The 15163-nt window shown below is 44.6% G+C and overlaps 2 protein-coding genes across 2 annotated transcripts in view; one reads left to right on the top strand and one right to left on the bottom strand.

Annotated features, from left to right (window-relative positions):
* CABP1 (calcium binding protein 1) overlaps positions 1 to 7260 on the bottom strand; it is a 73080-nt gene extending 65820 nt beyond the window's left edge. Inside the window, exons 1-2 of the mRNA XM_083717506.1 lie at positions 7114 to 7260; positions 5903 to 6221 (exon numbers count right to left, since the gene is read on the bottom strand). The gene's annotated coding sequence lies outside the window, so the exon portion shown is untranslated. The remainder of the gene's footprint in view (positions 1 to 5902; positions 6222 to 7113) is intronic.
* Positions 7261 to 7592: 332 nt separating this feature from the next.
* Positions 7593 to 15007, top strand: POP5 (POP5 homolog, ribonuclease P/MRP subunit). Its single transcript, XM_083717788.1, has 5 exons — positions 7593 to 7749; positions 8872 to 9014; positions 11174 to 11323; positions 13938 to 14021; positions 14760 to 15007. Exons 1-5 carry the CDS (start codon positions 7730 to 7732, stop codon positions 14864 to 14866), a joined length of 504 nt encoding a protein of 167 aa, XP_083573914.1. The 5' UTR covers positions 7593 to 7729; the 3' UTR covers positions 14867 to 15007.
* Positions 15008 to 15163: the final 156 nt, after the last annotated feature.

Raw genomic sequence — 15163 nt, 5'->3', positions numbered from 1 at the left:
GGACAATACTGAGCTAGATAGACCAAGGGTCTGACTCAGTACAACTTCCTGTATTTTGAGGACTTAAGTTTCATTTCAAGATTGCCACTTGCTTGGATAGTGTAGGAACTATCACAGATCCATCCTGTGTGTGAATTGGGAATCTGTCACCCTGGCATATATTGCCTCAATCCCTTTTTCTTCCATCTTGTGAGATGTGTTCCTAACTAGCCTACTTGTTGGCAGCAGATCTGCTTTCCTGCTTCACCACCTGCTAGGTGGGAGCTACGTGCCAGTTCCTCTTTCCCTCCCCCTCCCCATTTCTGCTCTTATCCCAGGAGTTAAGTGGTGTTAAGTACTTTGGGAGGCCTGAGATGTTTGGCATTCTGCCTCTGCCTCACTGAGTGGTGATGATGACTGAACACTTCACAGGAAAGTAATCAAGATCCCTTCTCAGGTGACCACCTCCCCACTCCTTTCCAGGTTTTAGGGAATTAAGGTGGATGGGAGTTCTCCACGGGAGCTAAGAATTGTATATTTTAGAAAATTCATGGCAATATATATACACCACTTGATAGGGAGAAAAAACCCTCAAAGTGGTTTACAAAAAAACCAACACATTAAAATTCTCAGTAGACAACATTTTAAAATGGGTATTGATAAATATTCAAGAGATTATTGAAATCAACAGTAAGCAAAAATAGATTAACACACATTTCAGCATTCTCCATATCTGGATAGGGGTGTCTTTGCAAATATGTTTTGGACAGGGGTGCCTATGCAAATATATTTTAAATAGGTGCTGAAAAGAAAACAGAGAAGGTGCCTGCCTGATGTCAAGACACAGGGAGTCTCAAAGGCTGGGTGCTGCCACAATAAAATATTTTTTACTTACAAGTTCAGAAGAAGAGTTATGTGGCACCTGCAACTCTGTGCCAGGTCACAAAAGGACGCCCTTTGTGTCTCAAGCAGGAATTGCCCAGGTACACTTATGGTACAGAGGCTCTTTTCTATACCCTTTTGTCTTCTCTTTGTAGAAGTTACCTAGAAATGCAGGTTGCTCAGTTAACACTGATTATGGCTCTTACACAAAAAGCCTGCACTGCCATCTTCCCCAAAACCAGACTTTTTGAAGCATGGTCAAGGATTCTGGGAGTTGTAGTCCAGCAGAAACGGGAGTGGGTCCAAATCCCTCGCCCGCTCTGAAGAATGGCTGCTGCAGCAAACAGCTGGCTGATGGAGCTGCATTTTGAACATGCACACAGAGAAGGAACCAATTTCAGCATCGCCTGTTTCCATCACACCTGGCTCACGAACCTCCCAGGGCCAAAGCAGAATGGATGTTAGTCACATCATTAGCCCACTCATGATGGGGTGTCTAAATAAACAGTAGTCACACTATTAGGGGATGGGAGAAAAGTGGATTAAGACTGCATATGCATAATAAATGTAAAATACATCCCCCAGGAACTGTAGTTTACCCCCTCCCAGAACTGCAATTCCCTTCACCCTGAACAATTCTGAGGATTCTTTGAGGTAAGTGCTTGTTAGTTGAAGAAGTCTGATAAACAACAACCTTAATTACTTGTTATCTAATGCCACAAGCTTCCTTTTTCTACATCATATTGGCATCTATCCAACTCTTACTGTCATGGGCAATAATTGTCTCGCTATAAATCATATAATAGTAGCTACAGTAGTATCTTGGGGAAAATGAAGGAAGAAGGATTTCTCTCTCTCTCTCTCTCACTGAAGATTCCATTGCTTTGGCTTCTGTGTCTCTCCTAATCAGGCTCTTGGGCTGAAAATAGATTCCTTTTGCTGCGCACAGAGCCCAGCTCACCGCCACGCACTGTGCACACGTCCTATCAGATTACAGGGGAGACCGCACTCACGCGGCCCGCTTTGCTGGAGACCCAGCTGCGCCTTTGTTCAATGGGGAAGGGGAATTAGGGGGCCTGGGTGGCAGCAACCTGAGCCCATACAGTTAGAGGACAGAAGGTGTCACTAGGGGGTGTTCCTGGAGCCCTTTCCAAGGACTTCCCACTAGGGCTTTGTGTAAGCAGCCCAGGTGACCTATGGTTAGGGAGTAGGAAGGTTGCCTCTAGGATCAAGGGCAGGCTGACACTCTGGAAAGTGGCTGCCTATCAGGGTAGACAATACAGAGGCTAAATGGACCAAAAGTCACAATTCAGCATAAGGCAGCTTTTTACGTTTCCACATTTCTGTCTAAGTCACCACACAGAGAAGTTTTTCCAGACCCCCAAATGTTGTGATGTTAGGATCACAGGAATCTGCCTAGTTACTGAATCAAACCAGTAGTCCATCCAGCTCAGTATTGTCCACACTGGCTGGCAGGAATGGCTCTCCAGATTCAGGCAGGGAACATTGTACTGAAAGTGCAATGAAAAGATGTACAGGCTGCTCAACTTAAAGAGGGGTATGCATCAGAAATAATAAATGCCAGGAAAATCAGAGAAGCTTATAAAGACCATACAAGGCAACAGTCCCAAAACAAACCCTTTTTATGAGAGGGTGGAATCGGGTTTTCGGGTTGCAGTGTGGGAGGGAATGGATAACTAGGGCTGTATACAGACTATGCCTTTAAAGCACATTCAAAGCACATACTTTCCTTCCAAGAATTTTAGACACTGCAGTTTGTTAAGGGTTGCTGCTGGGAATTGTAACTCTGTGAGCGGTAAGCTACAATGCCCATAATTCTTCAAGGGAAAGAATGTGATTCAAATGTGCTTTAAAAGGATGGTATGTACACAGCCATGCATTTCCTTCTTGTAAGGCTAGTGACCCCAGGCAGGCTAACCATGTGTCTCTTGGACATGTTTTTGCTCTGTTCACATCTAAATAGGGATGTAGGATCTACTCTAGGTGTCACCAACCAGTGGATGATCACATAGTAAATTCTGAAAAAGTGCTACGGCTGTCAGTCACAAAATGGTTGCCATAAGGGTGTGGTTTAACACTAAATGGCTGTCATATCTGAATGAAAGAAAAGGAAGAAGGACACCAAAAGGTGGTACCTACATCAATTTCTATCCACTTTCTCTAGGCCATGCATGGTTTTATAAACTTCTGTCATGTTGTAATGAAATGGGGATGGGGAGAGCCATGTGTCACCTTGAGCTCCTTGCAGGAAAGGTGAGATAACAGGAGAAGCAGCAGCAATAACAATAAAAAAATACAAATACCAAAAAAAAAAACACCCACCCCAAAATAAAACGTCCAGTGCTGGCACAGAGTTAGCTTTTAAGGTGGCTTTCAGGTATTATTCTATGATGCATGCTGATTTAACCATAGTGGTGCAAGGCTATGAATAGTTCAGGCAGTCAGGCTTGAGTGCAACAACGTTCTCCCCCTCCTATGGTTTTCTGGTATTCTGAAGCACACTGCCTTCAACAGTGGAGGTGGTACATAGCCATCAGGGTTGGTGGCCACTGAACAGGAGTAGCAAATAGTCCTTTGTGCATTTTACAGGGAATGTATACAGAGACTTTTTGCGGGAACCATAGAGAGGCATGGGTGGGGACTTTAGTGCCCATGGGCACTGTGCTGGCAATATCAATCTGCTAAGGGAGCGTGCAGCAGAGAAGAGTGAAACCTGCCACCTCTTCATCTGATCTCCCTGTTCTGTGATGCTTGAAGCAATTTTCTGGAAAGAGAAGTAAACAGAATTGAATTGGGGTATATTTGTGAACATGCAGGGGGAGCAGGGGTGAAATTTGGGTTGTCTGTCACAGGCACATCCACCCCATCACTAGGCAGGCAGTGTGGGCAGGGAGGTGGATAAATGTTCCATAGAGTCCTTTGTGAACTCATCAAGAGCATTTATGCAAGCCCAGCTGGACTGCAACAGCAGAGGAGTCGAGTGGGGGTGAAAACCAGGGGGATATAATTTTGTGGCTGTCTGCCGCTTCCTGCTTCAAGCCCAGGCAGGCCAAGGTTTGAAGTGCAAATGAGGCAGATGGGAGCAGAAAGGGAACATTTGAAGCTACAGGATGCCACTCTCATCCCATTCCTATAATGTCCAATTTTCTCAAGGATGCCGAAAACATCTTGCACAACATCATGGGGGGGCCACCAGAGCACCCAGCAGGCAAACCAGCAGGGGCTCAGAGTGGAAATATCCCCCACCCCCTGCTGCCACCACACACATACTCAGCTTTACTGGGGATAAAATGTTAATTTTTTTAATGATTTGAATAAATTCAGGCTGGCTGTGGTTTGCAACAAGGAAGAATTCTTGCACCTACTGCTGTGTTGGTGGCCTTCATTTATATACATAAGGCAGAGCATTTCAAACTGAAAAGCCTCAGAGGACTGTGGAGGAATACAAGGAGGAAAAATGAGTCGTTAACTAGGGAGATGCAATTGCACTTAATGAACAGCAAGAGGGTTTTATTTATTTATATAACATGTTTGCCCTCCTCAGTCTGCCTGACAATAAGAAACAACTAAATAGCATCAAACCAGTTTAAACCTTATGTTAATGAATACTATAGAGCAACACCGAAAAGAGCAACCCACCCTTTTTTGCCTGCAGTACTCTATTTTGGATTTGTGACCTGGCCTGCATTGAAAAGAGCAATAGTCCTCACCCTTTTGAGATCAAGGAGCCACCCTTTAGCCCAAGCATGCATTCAGGGAACCAATTATTCATTTTCCAATATATGTTTTCATGGCAAAAGCATTGCTAATCTTAGGTTAGGTCCACCCACCATCTGAAAACCAATGGATTAGAGCAGTGGTTCCCAATCCTTTTTAAGCCATCATTCTCTTGGTTCCATAAACTCAGCCCCAGTGCCCCATACCCTATAAAAAGCATCATTCATATTAACACTTTACACAACCCACTAAGGAAGAAAATAACACAATTCAAAGCTGTAACAATTAATTTCACATTTATATAAAAGTCAGTTAAAACTATTTAGTTGAATCAATCCAACAAAACTTATGAACTTGATTCAATGATATCGGGTTTTCAAAGCCTGTTAGCCATTTACACCTCCAGCATCCCACTGCTGCCTCCTTGGCTCTTAGAGCCACCCTAAATAATCCCACAGCCTCCCAGAAGTTGGTACCACCCACCATGGGAAGCACCGGATTAGAGGGAGATGCATTATTTGAAGTAATAGGTTAGCCTTCCTCAATTTGCAGTCCATGAAATGTTTTAGACTACAATTCCCATCAGCTCCAGCCAGCAAAGCTATGCTAGAGTAGACATTAATCCCTGCTGCATGAGATCAATTTGGAGAGCAGGGGGGAATCAGAATTGATATTTGATAGGTTATCACCACCAATGCTACAGCATATGAATTTACAGATGATACAGGAGTTCCTTACTGCAAATGTGCCTGCTGTTACAGATAATGCAAGATAAATTTTGCCACCCTGTGCTGAGTTTTAACTTCCAGTGACTTGGAGAAGCAGGATGAAAGATGAAGAACAGTGACTTGAGAATCTGCATTTGGAAAATATTGAAAAGGCACCCCCAAAACAAAGTCGTTCCAGGGGGGCGAAGCAGGAGTCAAAAGACTCATTTTGATCTACCAGAGTCCAGTTTGTCAGGTGCATGAGGTGGGATCCTCAAATGGTAAGTTTATGGATGTAGAGGAAAAAATAGCCAAGCATTAAGAACATAAAAAGAGCCCAGTGGCTGATTCAGGCCAAAGCAGACTGATCTAGCCCAGCATCCTCTCAGTGGCAGAATAGCTGCCTCAAAGGGAAGCCCATAAGCAGAACATGGGTGCTGCAGAACTCTCCCCATGTGATTCCCAGCAACTTGACATTCCAGCGCCATTTTCCACTCCCTCCCTTCTCACCAAAGCCGGGGAGACCTTTCCAGCATGACAGTAGTGTGTGGAGCCAGAGGCAAAAAGTGAGTGAAGCAATATGTGGGCTCTCTTACCTCCTTCCTTGGTCCACAGCTTCAGTGGTCACTGTTGCAATCAAAGTGTTATGTACTGAAGTTCTCACCCTGGGCCAGCAGGGGGATACTGTAGATAGTTTTTACTCAGGTCCACATATGCAAATAAGGGATTAAAAGTGACGTTCAGTGATTGGATAGTTTCAGAAAGTTGTTACAGTTATGTTGTACTGGAGCTCTATATAAGCAGGCTGGCTGAACCCTTCAGTTCAGTTCTGTTCTGGCCTGTGAATAAGCAAAAGCTGTTAGAAGAATCGCTGTGTTGTCTGATATGTTCACCCACAACTTAACACAAAGCTCCCTTCAAAAGAACAAGACATTATCTGCAGTTCTTTGAACAATAGAAAAGCACCATGTCAAATATCTACACGTACATGTCTCTATGTATATGTGTATGTTTCACATGACGTTGACCTGCCGGATTGCCTTACCCCCAGTGCTTTTTTTCTAAAAAATGTTTAGGGGTACGCTCATTTTGACTCAATAAAATCACCATTTTATAGTTCAAATTGGGGGGTGGTAAATGGACAAACGTACAAAGATTCACAAAATGTTTAGAGGTATGCGTACCTCTGCATCCCCCCAGAAAAAAGCACTGCTTACCCCCTTATATGACTGCTTTGGTCTGAGGAACTGGTGCTGTTACAGGCGCCACGTAATTAATACCGTCTGCATTTGTAATAAATCAGTATTTCAGTTTAGCAGCTTCCATACTTTGGAGCTCCCTACTGACATCAGGCACGGACCTTCACTGTACTCTTTTCCGTGCCTGCTAAAGACATTTCTGTTGACACAAAACCTATCCAGAGACGTCATGTTTTCATATGGTTTTTAGCTTACTGTCAATTTTAATTTTTTCTTTTTTACAATAGTTATTTTAGTCCCAGTATTAGCTTATTATTTATTTTAATTATTCGTCGAAGGCTTGACATAGTTGTTTTTAAACTATTTTTTTATTCTTTTTGTTAACCGGTGAGGTGGTTGTTGTTGTTTTTGTTGTTTTTTTAAAAATGGTATATAGAATTCTGCTGAATTGAAATATATATTAATTTTTTTGTGAAACACTATACTCGTGGCCTGTCTTCTCCCCCTCCACCCTTATTTTTTAAAAGGTAAAATTCTGTTTATTTTATGTGACCCGTACACGAGTACTGTATTTCATGAGGTGAGAAACAAGAAACGGTTTTGCCCACCTCAGCGCTCTGCACTTTAGGCGGGAAAAAGCCGAGCAAAGCGCTCGCACGCCACCAAGCGGCGAAAAAGTTAACAAACTCCTCCGTGGCTCCTTCCCTCTCGGAGGGAACCAATCTCATTTAAACTTGAAAAAAGGCGGGCGAAAGAGGGAGTGCATGAGCGCTGATTGGTCGGCTGACGGCTGAACTCCGAGGGAGGGAACTTTGAAAGGTAATAACGGTTAGTACTCTAATAGTGCGGGGGGGGGGAGGTGTGACCAATGGGAATGTGATTTTTTTTCCTTCCCTATTAAGCCCGCCTCTTCTGAACTATTATTGGCTGATATGAACAGAAGCTCCCCTTGTATCGGGCGGTTGATACAGAGTTTAACTGCTGAGAGAAACCAACGAAGAAGCTCCCGGATTCGCCTAACGATATTGTCACTCTTCCTTTTCCTATCTCTGTGGTGTTAAGGGCTTCCGCCATAGAGATTACAAGGGCTAGAGCGAAGCCACCTAGGAAGCCCATACATAGCCAATGGGGGCTCTCAACTGGTGCCGGAAGTTCGGGCCTTTTGCCACTCTATGACCTCACTGTCGCCGGAAGTCCAATAATAGCTGTGTTTTCGCTGTAAAGATGGTGAGGTTTAAGAACAGGTGAGGCTCTTTTCTTTCCTTTTAAAAAAACCTCTTATCGCTTTTCTGAGGTGGCTAATGGTCGATTCACTTCTGTGGTTAGCTGCTCCTTGCCTTGCCTGCTTTATTAGTTATTTGAAGCCTGCTTTTAAAAAAATATCCCAAAATGGTTTACAAATGTCCGTCCTAATAATAATAATAATAATTTATTTCCCGCCCTCCCCAGCCGAGGCCGGGCTCAGAGCGGCTAACAACAGTAAAATGATACAACATTCTAAAATTATTTCTTTATTAAGTCAGTTCAGATAAGATTAATGGCAACCATTGGGCTAGAGTTCTGTGAAGAATTGCCAAAGGAGGGGGCCAGGCTGTGCCTTGGCCAAAGGCCTGGTGGAACAGCTCTGTCTTGCAGGCCCTGCGGAAAGATGTCAAGCCCCGCAGGGCCCTAGTCTCTTGTTACAGAGCGTTCCAGCAGATCGGAGCCACAGCCGAAAAAGCCCTGGCTCTGGTTGAGGCCAGCCTAACCTCTCTGTGGCCCAGGACCTCCAGGACATACCAGGAGAGGCGGTCCTGTAAAAAACATTACAGGCACGGAGGGGAAAAGGGATGGGGAGGAGGAAAAGGGAACACAAGCTCAGCCACATTTTCGTGGTTCCAGAATTCCATCAATGACCAGCTGGAATGAATTGATTTTGAGGAGAAGGATCTCCCAAGGTTGCTGGTGTTTTAGCAGAACTACAGTGGTACCTCGGGTTACATGCGCTTCAGGTTACAGACTCCGCTTACCCAGAAATAGTACCTCGGGTTAAGAACTTTGCTTCAGGCTGAGAACAGAAATCGTGCTCCGGCAGCGCGGTAGCAGCAGGAGGCCCCATTAGCTAAAATGGTGCTTCAGGTTAAGAACAGTTTCAGGTTAAGAACGGACCTCCGGAATGAATTAAGTACTTAACCTGAGGTACCACTGTAATTGAGATGCCCTTAATCCCCATCTCTTCCTCTCCTGTAAGCCTGACTGGAATGGCTGCTGCAGGTGATAGCTGGGGAAGCAGCCTGACAGAGTGAATGCTTCATGGGCCCTTTGTAGCTCAAGCACCTCATCACCTTTTGCTCTGCCACAATGCCCATTTCTCTCCGTCTCTGCAGATACTTCGTTTGCGAGATCATCTCCGAGGACCCACATTGTTTGCAGCTTATCGAGGAGCGCACGGTGCACAACGCAGTGAAAAATGCTGTTGCACGAATTCACGGAGACTTTGGATTAGCCTGCTGCTCCATCGCTTTTTCAGGTCTGGCTTCTGGAGCTTTCTTTGCAGCCCCATGGGCCAACCTCCCCTCTTTAAGGAAATCTGTGCAGTTTGGGTTCCTCTACAATCTCCCTTTAGCTCTCTGTCTGTCCTGTGCTTTGGAAGATACACAAATTTTTATTCTAACATGAGAACTATTGACCATTCTAGTAATTTCAGACCTGCTAGCACACCAGCCGCATATTATGGTCCCCCAAATACCTGGCAATTCTCCTGTTTCTGGAGTCCCAAGAAGGCTGCAGATTCAGGATATATTTAGTGTTTTGGGACTCAGTTTATGCATACCTGGTATCAGAGGTGTGTTGGTGTCTTAAGTGCTAACTTGGCTCCATGATTTTGTATAGCAGTCTTAAGATATGAATTGCAAAAAATCAGGGGGCTCTTTGTAGAAAATCTGTATAGGGAGGGCCTGATAACTGTTGTAATTTGTCAGGTAGGCATGGATGAGGTAGAGGCAGACTATCCCTGAGCAGAAACTACTCTGAAGCTGAACAGGCTACTACACAAGTTGAAAATATCAGTTGCACTTCAACATCACACTTGCTCTTGAGATTTAAGTTTGGTGAACATTAAAAAAAAAAATTCCTCTGAGACAATCAAAAAGCAGTTTTTCCTATGACTTCATTCTTTGCAGGTGCCAAAAGTTAGGTGTTTGAGGTTTATTTTATTCTCACAAGCTGGGTTGTTGGGCTGCTTATAGATATTGGGTGGCTTTAAACAAGTCATTGAGTTTCATGTCTGAGACTGGGATTTACCGTATTTTTCGCTCTATAACACGCACCTGACCATAACACGCACATTGTTTTTAGAGGAGGAAAACAAGGGAAAAAACATTCTGAATGAAACAGTGGATGTATCATTTTTGGGCTTCATGCTGTGGCCACAGACATGTGATCTGATGGTGAATTTGGGGTGCCCAATGCCAAAATCCTGAGAATCCCTGTGGATCCATGCTTTGTAACCACGTTTTTGCACCATTGCAGCCCCAGGCAACAGTGGGTGCGTGATTTTTTTGGTGCAGGCTGTAGCCATGGACATGCTATGTGATTTGATGGTGAATTTGGGGTGACCCAATGCAAAGATCCTGAGGATCCATGTGGATCCATGCTTTTTAACCACGTTTTTGAACCATTGCAGCCCCAGGCAACAGTGGGTGCGTGATTTTGGGGGGGCAGGCTGTAGCCATGGACATGCTATGTGATCTGATGGTGAATTTGGGGTGACCCAATGCAAAGATCCTGAGGATCCATGTGGATCCATGCTTTTAAACCACGTTTTTGCACCATTGCAGCTCCAGGCAACAGTGGGTGCGTGATTTTGGGGGGGCAGGCTGTAGCCATGGACATGCTATGTGATCTGATGGTGAATTTGGGGTGACCCAATGCAAAGATCCTGAGGATCCATGTGGATCTATGCTTTGTAACCACATTTTAAGTGGGGAGCGAAGGAAAAACAAAGAAGGGACATTAGAGGGGTGAGCAGAGAAGCAGCTGGCTAAGAATGCAGGAGAGGGATTTAACGGGTTGGAGAAAAGAAAGGCAAAAGTTTTCCCCCACCCAAGCCAGCCAGCCATCGCTCTCTCTCTCTCTCTCCCTCCCTCCCCCTCTCTCTCTCCCTCCCCCTCCCCCCTCTCTCTCCCTTCCCCCCTCTCTCTCCCTCTCCCCCAGCAGCACCGGAGCTTGCCTGGAGGGGAGGGGCTTTCCCTGCTCTTTGTTCCGTTTCAGCAAACACAGCAACGAAACAGAGGAGGGTGGGCAGTAAGACCCTGAGGCAGAATGCAGGAAAGCAGCCGCTTCCGCTTTTCAGTTTTCCCTTCTCCGTGAAGCGCCGCGATTTGATTTTTGCCTGATTTTTCGGCTCCAGGGACCACACATTCGCTCTATAACACGCACAGACATTTCCCCTTCCTTTTTAGGAGAAAAAATCTGCGTGTTATAGAGGGAAAAATACGGTAAGTATGATTAGTCACTGCACAGATAGGCTGCTTCAATATCTTTGCCATCATATTTTCCAGCTTGCTGCTAAAAGCAGCTAAGGAAACATGGCTTTCTTTTTGGGGTGGGGTTACAATTACATTTTGCTCCTGTCCTGTTGAAAGCCTGTGCTAAACTTTGAAGGGTCTCTTCTCTGTGTTGTTCCAGTAAAGTACCTCAATGCTTACACAGGAGTTGTTCTGTTGTGTTGCCGGAAGGACTTTTATCGGCTACTTGGTTCATCTCTTCCCTTCATCAGTCACTTGGAGAACAAGAATCAGTGTTATCCCTGTTCTTTTAACACGCTATATGTTGGAGGTGAGTTCAGTTCTTTAGGATTCTTGTTTTTCAGCAGTTTAATTTGCTCAGGGGTCTCCACTTGTGTGCTGAAGTCTCTTAAATGGGGACGCCTAGATTTTTTATTTCTGTGGTAATTATTTGCTGAAAGTGAACAATGTCAGGGCCATTCAGTCTTATCTAATATTCAATATACTGGGCACCAACAATATCACAAATGTAATGATGCCAGCAGATGTTTGTTCAAAGCAGCTTATAATAACTAAATAGCAAAAAATATTTTGGGGTCATTCCAAAGCAGGTGATTCAATTTTTTTACTTTGTTCCTCAAATTTTCTTAATATTTTCTACACTTGTTGAATGATCAAAACTGAGCTTAAATTTAATATTTTATTTTTTTTAACTCATCCCATTTATTGAGTTATGTGGGTTTCAGATTTCAAAAAATTGACAATTTTGGCCTTACACAAAAACCATAAAAGCTCATCCCAGAATTGAGATACTTCAAAACTAAAAATACCAATCTCTACAGGACTTTATGGGCTTTAATATATGTCACATGATGGGCTTACTTTAAATTTTTAAGTTAAATTTTAAAAAGTGATTTAAAAAATACAATTAAAATTTTCCCCCAAAATGTATTGATTATTTAATATTTCTAAGAGCTACTTGCAAAATTTCATATTGGGATCTAAATGGGATCACAGTACAAAAAAATATTTTGTACATACATGTCTGCCTTATTGGGTTCTGTTTAGAATAAATTGGTCTTCTTGGAGTAAAATATAACAGAATAAACAAGACTTCAAACTATAATATCAGTTATTTCAGGCATTTCCTTAGAAAGTTATTCACTTAACAGGTATCTGAAAAGCTAGCCAAGCTTTTCTTTTTAAAATGTGTTCCAAAACAGAGTGATAGAATTAACGCTTTGAAAGAATTCTTGTTTGTGATGGCCACCAACCTAAATGACTTTTTAAAAAGGGGATTGGACAAAGTCATGGGGGAGAGGGCTATGCTCCGTCTCCAAAGTCGTAGGCAACGGTGCTTCTGAATACTGTTTGCTGGTTTCCTACAGGCATCTGTGTGGCTGCTTTGAGATCTGGATGCTGGACTAGATGGGCCATTGGCCTGATTCATCAGGGTTCTTCTTATGTTCTTACCCATTAGTTCACTCCTCTTCTGGGCTGAAGTTTCCTGCTAGAGTAGAGGTTTTCAACCTTTTGGAGTCCACTGTTCCCTTGACCAATTGCATTATTTCTGCGGCACCCCTGTGGGGCTCAGGAGCCTAGCTATGTCACCCCTTGCCTGCAGAGCTGGCAGCCTCTCACCCTTTTTCACCCTTGTGGTGTTCCGTCCTCCGGGTAGCCACTGTTGCCGCCCCTGGACTCTGAACTCCAAACGCTGCTGCCCACTGCCCCACAAGGGCCTGGGAAGAGAATGCCCCCAGCCTTAGTGGCCCAACGGAGACTGGCCAAAGGTGAATGTGAGGCCAGCACCTTACCTTGAGAGACAGCAGCGGCAGCTCTTGGGCCTGTATGGGCACTTCAGCACCGGGCACTCAGCTCCCAGGCAGGCCTTGCACACAGCAAGCACAAAAAAGGCCAGTGCAACACCTGCCTGCCTGGCCTCCCACTTGTCTGTCCATTCCCAACAGCAAGGGCTAGTGGATTAGCTGGCTGGGCTCCCTGGAGTGCTTGCTTGCTTGCTTATTCTGAGGCTACCCCAGCTCTTGCCAACCAGAACCCCCTGGCCACCGCAGAGGCACCATTTGGGAAGCTTGTAGCCAGGGCTGCTGCAACTAACAGCCATGTAAGCCTTTGGGAGGCAGAGACATGAGAGGGCATCAGAAGAGGGAGGGAAAGAAAGAGGCACCCCTGACTATCCTTCAAGGCATCCCAGAGTGCCATGGCACACTAGTTGAAATCCACTGCACTAGAGGATTTCAAGAGGATTGCTGTAGGACAGGCATGTCCAAAGTCCGTTTCAGGGGCCTAATCCAGCCCGCTGGTCAGTTTAATCTGGCCCCTGTGGCAGTTTATTTCCTGGGGTAAAATCCTTAAAAAAAACCTCAACAACTTCAATCCTAAAAAATACCTCAACAACTTTGGTTGGCCCTTCACTTCATCAAATCTGGCCCTCTTTGAAAAAATATTATTATTATTATTATTATTATTATTATTATTATTATTATTATTATTATTATATTTGTTTGTTTGTTTGTTTGTTTCCCGCCCATCTGGCTGAGTTTCCTCAGCCACTCTGGGCAGCTTCCAATCCAGTGTTAAAAACAATACAGCATTAAATATTAAAAACTTCCCTAAACAGGGCTGCCTTCAGATGTCTTTTAAAGATAAGATAGCTGCTTATTTCCTTCACATCTGAAGGGAGGGCGTTCCACAGAGCGGGCATCACTACCGAGAAGGCCCCCTGTCTGGTTCCCTGTAACCTCACTTCTCGCAATGAGGGAACCGCCAGAAGGCCCTCGGCGCTGGATCTCAGTATCTGGGCTGAACAATGGGGGTGGAGACACTCCTTCAGGTATACAGTTTGGACACCACTGCTGTAGCATGTAAGCACAGTTGCCTTTGCTTCTGGCGTTGCTGATGCATATGCTCTCTTTTTCCTCCATCAGCTACAATACGGAGGTGTCAGAAATTCCTAATCCAGTACAACAAGGACCAGCTGCTCCTGCTGCTACGCAATTGCTCCAATGAAGGTAATAAACTGCTTGGCTTGGAGCGTTAAAATGGGGACAGGCTAGACTAGAGCCTAGAGCTCTAGCCACTAGAGCCTCTGTGAGAAGAAACATTAAAACAATTAATTGTTGAGCTTGAGGCAGAGTGGAATGTGGAGGCTGCTTCTCTCCTAGTGGGTTCAGGTGGGGCACTGCCTCTCCCTCTGAACAGGTTGTGGGGTCTGAGTTTCCATTGATCTGGTTGTGGTGGGTAGCATGGAAGCCTTACAGTGCACTCCAGATTATTTCTCAGGCAGGTGGGGCATTCAGCACCAATTGCAACCCTTCCAGGACTGGCTGCATTTGGGAGCTCAAGTGCAAGTCTTGCTTTTGGCAGGGACTTTTGTAGCCTGCTGCTTCGAATTCAAGAAAAGCCTGCAAATGAAGAATCGGCAGCATACACAGTGTGCCCTTAATTCTCCTTTTGAATCATATGATACCTGGTGGCTGATTAGCACAGGGAGACTAGCCATTTTTCTCAAAAGTGACCCATGTAGGGTGAGGCCATAACCAGTTCTGCACCTTGGAGAGGGTAGCAGTGCAGATTGCTTCCAGGCAATCTCTGTTTTTTAAAAGTTTCTAGCCTTTACAGCTGGTAGGCTGCCCAGAATCCTTTGCAACAGTAGAAGAGGGCTAACGCAAAGGTAGAAAAGCACCACCCTAGACTGCCTTGTATATCACAATGTATTTTGAGTTTAACTTTTCTTTTTTTTTACACAGCAGACAGACAAGCCATCCAGAAGTCGATGCAGAGCTGTGCACTTGTCGGAGAGCAGCAGTTTCAGAGTCACGATGAAGACAGTGATGTTAGCACAGAGATGGCCTGAACAAAGCAATAGTCTGGGGACTCTTGTAGGACAAGGCCATTTATATGAGGGATTCTTGCTGGCAAGGATCAATATTTCTCTCCCCCAGTTCTTTTTACAGCAGTTAATGTATATGGTAATAAAATAGATAAAAGCAAATAATTATGTCCATGTACTGTCACCTAGTTTGCAGCCTGTTCATAGTGAAGGCTTGTGCATAGCAGTGTCAAAGTATGATGCTACTGCTAGTATCCACAGAACTATACATCTGCATCTGTCCCCCTGCTGAGCTTAATACTTTCTTGGGAGAGCAGCCCA

This window comes from Podarcis gaigeae (assembly GCF_964106915.1).
Source record: "Podarcis gaigeae genome assembly, chromosome: 16".
Lineage (NCBI taxonomy): Eukaryota > Metazoa > Chordata > Lepidosauria > Squamata > Lacertidae > Podarcis > Podarcis gaigeae.
Note: the sequence above shows the minus strand (reverse complement) of the source record. Positions and strands in the feature narration are given on the sequence as shown.